This window comes from Nicotiana tabacum, chromosome 7 (assembly GCF_000715075.1).
Source record: "Nicotiana tabacum cultivar K326 chromosome 7, ASM71507v2, whole genome shotgun sequence".
NCBI classification, from domain to species: domain Eukaryota; kingdom Viridiplantae; phylum Streptophyta; class Magnoliopsida; order Solanales; family Solanaceae; genus Nicotiana; species Nicotiana tabacum.
The window spans coordinates 121,078,665-121,090,396 of NC_134086.1; the positions used below are offsets into that span (position 1 = coordinate 121,078,665).

The 11,732-nt window shown below is 34.1% G+C and overlaps 1 protein-coding gene across 4 annotated transcripts; it reads left to right on the forward strand.

The window, feature by feature from the left end:
- The first annotated feature begins 6,633 nt into the window (after positions 1-6,633).
- Positions 6,634-11,084, forward strand: LOC107832362 (ferric reduction oxidase 6). Of its 4 annotated transcripts, none has more exons than XM_016660199.2 (9): positions 6,634-6,903; positions 7,632-7,725; positions 7,829-8,032; positions 8,723-8,957; positions 9,076-9,403; positions 9,490-9,766; positions 9,866-10,121; positions 10,207-10,636; positions 10,718-11,084. In XM_016660199.2, exons 2-9 carry the CDS (start codon positions 7,667-7,669, stop codon positions 10,885-10,887), a joined length of 1,959 nt encoding a protein of 652 aa, XP_016515685.1. In that variant the 5' UTR covers positions 6,634-6,903; positions 7,632-7,666; the 3' UTR covers positions 10,888-11,084. The 4 variants fall into 4 exon arrangements, with proteins under 4 accessions (XP_016515685.1, XP_075073656.1, XP_016515684.1 ...); XM_075217555.1 differs by having other exon boundaries at positions 6,669-6,903; positions 7,632-7,706; XM_016660198.2 differs by lacking the exon at positions 6,634-6,903 and adding an exon at positions 6,974-7,539.
- Positions 11,085-11,732: the final 648 nt, after the last annotated feature.

The window sequence follows — 11,732 nt, forward strand, 5'->3', positions numbered from 1 at the left end:
TGGCTCGGGCTGCACGCCGCAGTGGGTACTGGAATGTACCATCATATGCATTGCATTGTATTCATGTATTTGTATCTATACTGTTGTTTAACTGCTCAGTTCCATATGTTGCTGCATATTTGGATTTTAGCTTACTTTATGTATTTACTGGTTTTTCTTATCTTCGGACTGTAGTTACTTTTATTACTCACTGGGTCGGAGTACTCACATTACTCCCTGCACCATATGTGCAGATACAGGCAGAGCTGAGTTCGCTCCTGAGAGCTGATTCTTTCCAGGCCAGGCGGTGACTAGGAGTAACGAGGTAGATGTTGACGTCCGCAGCCCCGTTTTCTCCCTTATCTTTGTTATTTATGATAATTTCAGACTTTGTAAAATATTAGTAAACTCGGTAGTAGCTCGTGACTTGTGACACCCCGATTTCGGGCTGAGTTGGGATGATTTTCTTTGTTCTATCACGTTTATTTCACATTTAGGATTATATTTCCCATGATTTAGACTTATTCCTGCTAAGTAATTATAAAGAGATGTACTGTTTTGTTGATTGGCTGGCCTTGTCCTCACGAGAGGCGCCATCACAACCGGGTTGGGATTTTGAGTCGTGACAATATGTACATAATTTTAAATTGTATTATACACACACATACACACACACACACACACACACACACACACATATATATATAGCTTAAATTGAATTAAAATCCTAAATTTATACTACATATATATATATATATATAATTTTAAATTGAATTAAGAGTAATATAATTTTTTTAGAAATAGCGACCAACTTTGGTCGCTATTTCAAAAAATTCAAAACTGATTTACCTACCAAAATAGCGACCAACTGTGGTCGCTATTTTTATTTCCAGAGTGTCAAAACCGGGATCCCCTCCCATTCTTTCTAAAAATTTCCCAAAATCTCTCTTTTCTCTCTCACACTCAAACCCCCCCTTCCAACTCCCAGCACCAGATGCCCCACCCACGCCACCAACGACCACCGCCCAGCTGCCGTCGCCTATGCCGCTGCTGCATCTCTCTCCTTCTCCACCTCCTAAAAATTCTAGGTTATAATTACAATTTATATCTTTTGTGTAAGCTTATAATGTTTTGTTTATTAGCTATGAATTAGTTTCAAATGACTAGTGTTTCAATTGATTATTTAACATTGTATTTTATAGAAACCTAGGGCTTAGGTTGTATTTATCATTATTTAACATTTTATAAAAATCTAGGGTTTATAGAAATCTATGATATAAATTGAAACTTTTAGAATATGAGTTGAATTTTTAGGATATGAATTGAAACTTTTAGGATATGAGTTGAATTTTTGGGATATAAATAGAAATTTTAAGATATGACTTGAACTTTTGTGGATATGAATTGAACCTTTAGGATATAAATTGAACTTTTAGTTTATGTTTAAACTCGTAGGGTAAGAATTGATGAACTTTTAGTTTTTAGGTTTTGTTCTTGTGAATTGAACTTGTACGATATAAATTGAAGCTTTTATGTATGACTTGAACTTTTTACGATATGAGTTGAAACTTTTAGGATATGAGTTGAACTTTTAGGAAATAAATTGAACCTTTAGGATATGTATTGAACCTTTAGGATATGACTTGAAGTTTTAGTTTATGTTTAAACTCGAAAGATATGAATATAACTTTTAGTTTTTAGGTTTTGTTCTTGTGAATTGAACTTGTAGGATATAAATTGAAGCTTTTAGGATATGAGTTGAATTTTTAGGATATGAATTGAAACTTTTAGGATATGAGTTGAACTTTTAGGAAATAAATTGAACTTTTAGCATATGTATTGAACCTTTAGGATATGACTTGAACTTTTAGTTTATGTTTAAACTCGTAGGATATGAATATAACTTTTAGTTTTTAGGTTTTGTTCTTGTGAATTGAACTTGTAGGATATAGATTGAAACTTTTAGGATATGAGTTGAATTTTTAGGATATAAATAGAAATTTTAGGATATGACTTGAACTTTTATGGATATGAATTGAACCTTTAGGATATAAATTGAACTTTTAGTTTATGTTTAAACTCGTAGGATAAGAATTGATGAACTTTTAGTTTTTAGGTTTTGTTCTTGTGAATTGAACTTGTACGATATAAATTGAAGCTTTTATGTATGACTTGAACTTTTTAGGATATGAATTGAAACTTTTAGGATATGAGTTGAACTTTTAGGAAATAAATTAAACCTTTAGGATATGTATTGAACCTTTATGATATGACTTGAAATTTTAGTTTATGCTTAAACTCGTAAGATATGAATATAACTTTTAGTTTTTAGGTTTTGTTCTTGTGAATTGAACTTGTAGAATATAAATTGAAGCTTTTATGTATGACTTGAACTTTTTAGGATATGAATTGAAACTTTTAGGATATGAGTTGAACTTTTAGGAAATAAATTGAACCTTTAGCATATGTATTGAACCTTTAGGATATGACTTGAACTTTTAGTTTATGTTTAAACTCGTAGGATATGAATATAACTTTTAGTTTTTAGGTTTTGTTCTTGTGAATTGAATTTTTAGGATATGAATTGAAACTTTTAGGATATGAGTTGAATTTTTAGGATATAAATAGAAATTTTAGGATATGACTTGAACTTTTGTGGATATAAATTGAACCTTTAGGATATAAATTGAACTTTGAGTTTATGTTTAAACTCGTAGGATAAGAATTGATGAACTTTTAGTTTTTAGGTTTTGTTCTTGTGAATTGAACTTGTACGATATAAATTGAAGCTTTTATGTATGACTTGAACTTTTTACGATATGAGTTAAAACTTTTAGGATATGAGTTGAGCTTTTAGGAAATAAATTGAACCTTTAGGATATGTATTGAACCTTTAAGATATGACTTGAAGTTTTAGTTTATGTTTAAACTCGTAAGATATGAATATAACTTTTAGTTTTTAGGTTTTGTTCTTGTGAATTGAACTTGTAGGATATAAATTGAAGATTTTATGTATGACTTGAACTTTTTAGGATATGAATTGAAACTTTTAGGATATGAGTTGAACTTTTAGGAAATAAATTGAACCTTTAGCATATGTATTGAACCTTTAGGATATGACTTGAACTTTTAGTTTATGTTTAAACTCGTAGGATATGAATATAACTTTTAGTTTTTAGGTTTTGTTCTTGTGAATTGAATTTTTAGGATATGAATTGAAACTTTTAGGATATGAGTTGAATTTTTAGGATATAAATAGAATTTTTAGGATATGACTTGAACTTTTGTGGATATGAATTAAACCTTTAGGATATAAATTGAACTTTTAGTTTATGTTTAAACTCGTAGGATAAGAATTGATGAACTTTTAGTTTTTAGGTTTTGTTCTTGTGAATTGAACTTGTACGATATAAATTAAAATTTTACGATATGACTTGAAATTTTTACGATATGAGTTGAACCTTTAGGATATGACTTGAACTTTTGTGGATATGAATTGAAGGTTTAGGATATGAATTGAACTTTTAGTTTATGTTTTGGAATTTTAGATTGCCGGAGGATTATTAGAAGAGCTTGATGACGTTATTAGACATGCAATAGAACTTCCACCAAGAATAACTAAGACACAGTACCTGGCAAAGTGTGTCTTTAATTGTTCTTCTCATTAGCGACAATGATGATGAGAAGGCAATGTCATGTGTTTCAAATAGTGATGGTGTAGGTAGGAATTTAGTATTTTCTAAGTAAATAAAAGAAGAGCTTATAGAGTAATTCTGTACTTTATTTTCCATGAGGAAAAGAAGTTTAATTGAGAGTGACAAGGTTGATGAAGACGGAATGTATTCCGTTGGTCATGGCAGTTCCCATAGAATGGGGATCATAAGACTCTATGATGACAGAGATTATAGGAAGTTTTGTTCTAAATTTTCTTTCAAGTCTGATCCGTACAAGCTTAATGTGATATTGGTAATATTTCTTCGGATTCAAACAATGATTTGACCAACAAAAGTATGGAAATGCTCTTAAAAAGAATTAAAGGTAAAAACTTTTCAGCATCCTTCTCTACCAAGAAAAATATTTTACCTTTAATTCTTTTTAAGAGCATTTCCATACTTTTGTCGGTCAAATCATTGTCTGAATCCGAAGAAATATCACCAATATCATATTAAGCTTGTACGGATCAGACTTGGAAGAAAGTTTTAGAACAAAACTTCCTATAATCTTTGTCATCATAGAGTCTTATGATCCCCGCTTTATGGGAACTGCCATGACCAACGGAAAACATTATGTCTTCATCAACGTTGTCACTATCAATCAAACTTCTTTTCCTCTTGGAAAGTGAAGTAGAGAATTCCTCTATAACCTCTTTTATCTACTTAGGAAATGTTAAATCCTACCTATACCATCACTATTTTGAAACACATGCCGTTGCCTTCTCATTATCATTGTAGCTATAGAGATCAACAATTGATCAAAGACACACCCTGTCAGGTACTGTATCCAAGTTATTCTCTGTATCCAAGTTCATCCCGAGTAATAGTACCACGAGGATAATCACCAAAGCCACCAGACAGCTTTATGATGCCAATGAAGCAAGATGAGCTATTCAATAAAACTCGTATTGTAAAGAAGAAGAAAGAGACTGATTCAGAAAGGAGGGTCGAGCCTCGACTATATACATGTAAGTTTTTTACTTTTCATTAAGTATTTTGATTTACTTTTATATAAATTTTGAAATACTAATTCAATATATATAATTTTTCATATAGGTTCGCTTCACATGCAGCTGACGTGGGGGAATTCATACGCAGTCAACCACCTAATGAATCGGGCGAGGCAATCCAACTTTCGGACGAGGATGCTGAAAGAACACTCCTTGAGTACTTTATATACTTTGAACTAGACAAAAAAATTTAGTTCTATTGTGTTAGTTCTTTTTAGTTCGAATGGGCTTGTAATAAGCGTTAACTTAGTTTTGTTAGCTTAATGTGTTAGTTCTATTGATTGTTACTTTTAATTGTTGTTGTTGTTGTTGCTGGCATAAAATGCCTGTTTAGGATGTTTGGTAAGCTGGCAGGTGGTATAGCTGCCAAAACAGGCAGTTTCTGCCAAAAATATACCAAGAAAAGCGACCAACTTTGGTCTCTATTTGGTCGCATTTCACTATAAAAAAAATAATTTTCTGGGCAATAGCGACCAACCTTGGTCGCTACCTGCCCAGATTTCTATTAAAACAATACAATTTCTGGAAATATAGCGACCAATGTTGGTCGCTTATCTTTAAAAAAAAAATTTAATTCTTGAATTTAACGACCAACTTTGGTCTCTATTGTCCAGATTTTAAAATATAATATTTGGATTAGAGACCAAAGTTGGTCGCTTTCTAATGATTAATGATAAATTAAAAACAACGTATTTCATATGTAGAGACCAACTTTGGTTGCCAAATTTATATTATTAAATTAATATAGCGACCAAAGTTGGTCACTAAAGTCAAAATCAGAATATTTAGTCCTTTTACCTTAGAGACCAAAGTTGGTCATTAATTAGCGACCAACTTTGGTCCCTAAAATAAAGGGACCAGCAATATTGCGACCAGGCATGTTTGGTCGCTTTTTGGTCGCTTTTAGGCCTATAAGCGACCAACTTTGGTCGCTTTTTGTGGTCACTTTTTACCGGATTTCTAGTAGTGTGTGTCCGTTAAAAAAAGAAGAGGTGAAGAAGATGATAGACTTATGATAGCATTAAATCACATATTTAAGTAATGCGGGATAATATTGCTTAATTGCCACAACTAGAATGTATTCTAGTCCTTCTTTCACTTCTTAGTTGTTTTGAACAATGATTTATTTTTAAGTACCTACGTAAAAGAATAACGAACTATACTTTTTTTTCGAGGCTAGTGATGCTAACAATGAACTATACTTCAACAATCAAGAGTTAGTGAGAAATATATATTTTAGTTGCTTTCAAAAATAATAATCGATAAAATGTATATTTTTTTGTATATATATGTCATATATATATATATTTTATGTACTTTTTGACTAGCGAATGCAATTACTTTCGACCGGCTTGCTAATTTTGTATATTGTCCAAACATAAAACTGATATTATAAGTTAGTCCAACACCAAAATAATTTACATCCGGTAGCTACAAAAGTGTATAAAATTTGCATATATATATATATATACACAAAAAATATATATATAATTAAAAAAAAAAGGTTCGACTATTATTTTGAGAAAATAGACTGTCATTTTCCCTAAAGTTTTGGAAGTTAAACGGGCCTTTCAACTTACAAAAATGACGCTTAGGATAACTAACATCACTAGCCTCGAAATTTGATACTCTAGTCTACGCCAGACAAAATAGCTACTAGTCCGCAAATTTGAATTTTCTCTTAAGAATTTTTGATAAATTAGATAGGAATTAAATGAGAGTGTGAGTGTCTTAATTACAATATTTATGAGTCTTTGTAGGGACTCATTGTGAAACAAACAAAGAAAGCGAAACGGAAATGTTATTTTTGGAGGGAACGTGGAAGTCTTTAGACCGCAACACTACACCTAAAAATGTTTTTTTTTTTTTTGGGTTTATTATCAGTCATGTCAAATGTTCTTTTAAGAATTCTTGACTTTCTTTCTTCAGCAATAATAAAGTTTCGGCATTGTTGTTTGTTGAGAATGAGCATAATAGATCACATGAAATGTAACAACGTACTAATCATTATTTATCATGTGTAAATTTCTAATATGTGTAGAACAATAAAAACGAAGGCTCACTCAGTTATTTTGTTCTTATCAACACAGTAAAATTACAGTAGTACATTGCAATTTTGCAAGTCAGCAAAATCACAGCATAGTTTTCAGATAAATAATTCAAGCTCAAGAAGCTGTGGCCATCATTCTTGTAGCAAAAAGGTATTAACTTGTCTGTAGAACTGTGAATCTACTACTACTATATATTGTCCTTCAAGACTATGGTACTACTGTTTGTACTGATGTAACATCATATTTCTCAGTTTTGAGAATAACCATGTATATGTCTACCCCTTACCGAATAATATAAACTGAGCTTTCCTAGTATATTAACAATGAGACAGACATATACTGTGTTAATTTTGAGTGGTCCAATTTTTTGTGGCTTCATTTCAGCCATGTTTAATTCTGTACATAGCCTGATTGAATGTTGATGGCTTTAGTTTATACTGAAGCTTTCTTGTATATATTAACTACTTTATTGGGATGCTTGCTATAGGCCATATAAAGTTTAAGAATAGGCCTGAAAAGTGTACTAATTGTTGCCAAACTTTAAAGATTCTGTAATGAGTGAATTTTCAGGCCAAGAACCTCTTCTTTTGAAGAAGGAAAATGATTTTGACTATCTCAATAAGACACCCCTTTGGATATCATCAACAAAGTTGATTCTCAACGTATTAATGTGGGTGATCTTCATTGCATGGGCTACTTTTCTTTTCTTATTGCCTTCAGCATATATGAATGAATTGCAAAAGAAATTTATTCGAGAAACCCAAGGAACTATCTTTGGGAAAACAGGTTTGTTGCCAACTTGGAAAAATTCTTGCTTTTATACTGTATCAGTTTATCCAATTTCTTAGTAAGTAATCTCAGTTTCTACTGAACTGCAGGAAGCAAATTCTTGATATTCAGTTTCCCAGTTTTCATGATTGCATTTCTTGCAATTATTCGCCTCGTTCTCTCTGGTAAAGATGAATCCCAAGTGTATGTGCATCTGCTAGCTTGATTTTTTAGTTCAGAGGAACTACTTTAGAAGTTAGTGGATGTTCTGAACTTGTGTAGTTACTTGAATTTTAAATTGTTGTAGGAAGAAGACTGCAAATAAAGGTCCAAGTTTTCGATTGTGGACATTCCCAGTGCTGGTGGATGGACCATTTGGGGTTGTTACAGCTGCAGAAATGATTGGAGTTATACTCTTCTCAGTGTACATCATCTGGGCTGTTATTATGTACAGTATACGGAGTGTTGACCGCTTATCCTCACTTCATGTACAAGACATGAAAGAGAAAAGGTAATTCTGTTACCATGATCATGTTACATTCTTTGTTCGGGTTTCACTGATTTCTCGCTATATTTTATATGTTTTTGAAGAGAAAGTTGTTTTCCAATGGCAATAACATTCACCATGTTCAAGATCATGCAATTTTAACTCGACAGACTTGGGCCTATTGCTGTCTATAGTTTGGACTTTGGACCATGTTAATTTGGCTTGGCTAAACTATCATCCTTTCAGCGAACTAGTTACCTTTAATACTTTCATAAATACATGTATGGCTCAGCTATACAAATCATTATTCCTTCTCCGAAAGGATGACATGATATTCTTGTTCTAAAATTATTTATTTTGAACTCTTCTGGCTCTCAACTCCTCTATATTTGGAAAGGTTTCAATCCATTTTGGTCCTTTAAGTTTGTTCTTATGTTATCTTCTTTTATATAAAGCAGCAGTTAGTTCTCCAGAGATGTGCAATGGTAGTAGAATTCTAAAACTACTGAAATATTCTTCCTGAAAGATTGATAACTCCAAATTACTGAAGCTCGAGCTAAACATGAGTTATGAGATTGTATTAAAGATTTCATTTTTATTCTTCAAACAGAATTTTGACTCGACCTGTTGGAATAATAACTATATCCCAGGTCCTCTTTTTCTTATTACAGGTTCTGCGTCATTGACTAATATCCTCTGTTGTAATCTCTTCAGCGCTATGTTGCTGGAGCTAACAGGCCGTCGTTTTGGATTCATTGGATTAACCTGCTTAGCATTTTTGTTTATACCTGTTGCACGGGGTTCAGTTCTTCTTCGAGCTATAGATATCCCATTTGAACATGCCACTCGATATCATGTTTGGCTGGGACATACTACTATGGCTCTTTTTAGCCTTCATGGTCTATTCTATGTGATTGGCTGGGCAATGCGCGGGTGCCTTGTGGAGGAAGTGAGTTCTAGAACTGAAAATTCATTTGCCTAGCCCTTCATCACATGTAATGCATTTTTGTGTGTATTCTTGTTAAAGAAAAAATAAGCCTTGAACTTTGCTATTGTGTTTCATGCAGCTAATCGAGTGGAAAAACGTTGGAATAGCCCATCTTCCAGGAGTTATCAGCCTTGCAGCTGGTTTATTAATGTGGGTGACTTCACTTCCTGGAGTTAGGAGAAAAAAATTTGAATTGTTCTTGTATACGCACCAATTATATGTGGTGTTCGTGGTGTTCCTGGCCTTGCATGTTGGTGACTTCATCTTCATGATGGTTGGTGCTGGGATCTTCCTTTTCATGCTCGATCGGTTCCTTAGATTCTTCCAGTCGCGAAAGACTGTTGACATACTTTCAGCCACATGCTTTCCTTGTGGAACCATTGAACTCGTTCTTTCAAAACCTGCAAGTAAAAGATAGAATCTTTGAACTCAACTGATTTCCTCACCACTGCATTTTTCAGCGATTCTAATATTTTTTTTTCTCGGGATGTAGATTTACATTACAACGCCCTTGGCTGGATATTCTTACAAATACGCGAGTTGTCCTGGCTGCAGTGGCACCCTTTCAGTGTCTCCTCCAGTCCTCTTGACGGGAAACATCATGTTGCAATTCTCATAAAGGTTCTCGGAGATTGGACTGAAAAACTGAAGGGACATATCTTGAATCTTTCGGTTGAACAACCTGAGATGGAGCCTCTTTTGTTGCATAACAGGATATTAACAGCTTCTGTCGAAGGCCCTTATGGGCATGAATCACCATATCATTTAACGTATGTCAAGTCCAGCATTATCTGCAGAATATACAAATTTTTTGTTTCAGTACTAAGTCATTGGCTAATCAATTGTCTTAACCATGTTTCTCCTCTCAGGTATGAAAATCTCATTTTGGTAGCAGGTGGAATTGGCATATCTCCTTTCCTAGCTATCCTGAGTGATATCCTCCACCGTATCAACGATAGCAGGCATTGCCTGCCAAGAAATATACTAATAGTATGGGCTATAAAAAATTCAGATGAGCTCCCACTCCTTGAGACAATTGAGATGGAGGCAATCTGTCCACTTTATTCTGATAAACTGAATCTTGAGATTCAAACATTTGTGACTCGGGAATCACAACCTTCATTGGTATTTGGTTCTTCGTATTCTCATTTTGCTTATTTAACATCACTCCATTTTATATGTGTGTAATTTTTACTTCTTTTTGGCTCAGGAGGAGGGCAAAAGAGCGAAAACAATGCACACCTCAATCTCCCCTGGCTTCAGTGGATGTCGAATGTCTAGTTTGGCTGGTACTGGAAATGTTGTATGGTCTGGATTGTATGTCATAATATCCACAATTGGGTTGGTGATCATTGTAGCATTATTAGACATTTTCTACATCAATCCATTCAATGTAACTTACTGGTGGTACAAGGGGCTTTTGTTGATTGGATGCATGGCTGCAAGTGTTGTTATATTTGGGGGTCTCGTGATCGCTTTATGGCATCTTTGGGAAAGGAAAACCTCATTGAAGGAGGAACCAGAGGACACCACAAAGAAGGTCGACATGCTGCAGCAGCATGAGGCCTCTTTACAGAAGAATCTTGAAGAGGCTCGATCTGTTAATACTATCCGATATGGTGAAAGACCAGACTTCCAAGGTACATTTGGAGAAATATTGCAATATGTACTAAAATGTGTTTCATGACAATATGTTTTAACTCTTTTTTTTTTTTTTGCAGAGATATTTGGATCACATGCAAAGAGTTGGGGAAGTGTAGATATTGGTGTGATAGTATGTGGTCCTCCTACTCTTCAGTCCAGTGTTGCTAAAGAGTGCAGAAGGCAAAACTTGCAAAGAAGAGGCCATCAGGCTATTTTCCATTTCAACAGCCACAGTTTTGACCTCTAAATCACCCCCAGTAAGCATCCGATAGCTCGTATAAAGAGGAGTTGTTACTGCTCTATTGGGAAAATGGATCATACCCGCTAGTTTATATTTGATCCTTGTAGCATGTAAGATTATATCTGTAGTAAGCTTCTTGTACATTTTCAGTCTTTGTAAATGCAGCTTACCAATATATAATACAAGTATATAACAATATCACCTATACAGCTAGAATGTATCTATGCTTTATGGCATCTGCAGTAAGCATCTTGTACATTTCCCATCATTGTAAATGCAGCTTTAACAATATAGCCCTATACTGCTAGCAACTACATAAACTTGCAACCTATTGTTAAACATTATCTCTATCGTCACAAGGTAAGGATACGGTCTGCGTACGCACTACCCTCCTCATACCTCACTTGTGGGATTACACTAGGTTTGTTATTGTTGTTGTTGTTGTAAATTGGACTTATTGGTTTGGACAGCTTGTATATGGTCGAAATCAGGCTCGTCTATTACACAGCAGATCGGGATTGAAACGCGATGGGTTGAATATCGACCCCGGGTCCATCAAACCAAGATACGAGATCAGAGTGCCCGTCCTCGAGGACACCGGTTCCGTGACCCCGGAATCAACCTTGACCCCGAATGAGCTCGAAGAAATATTGGCAGACCGAATAACGGAAAGCAAAATATCCGTAACCGGTCGGGTATTACAGCGGAATCTCGGCACGTATCAATGAGGAACTTGCTACTTAGCAAATTATGGGATATTTTACCTTTTATAGAATTGTACCTAAAATAGGACTCCCTACTATATAAATGGGTCTGATTATTTGTAAAACACATTGTTACACGCATCTCAA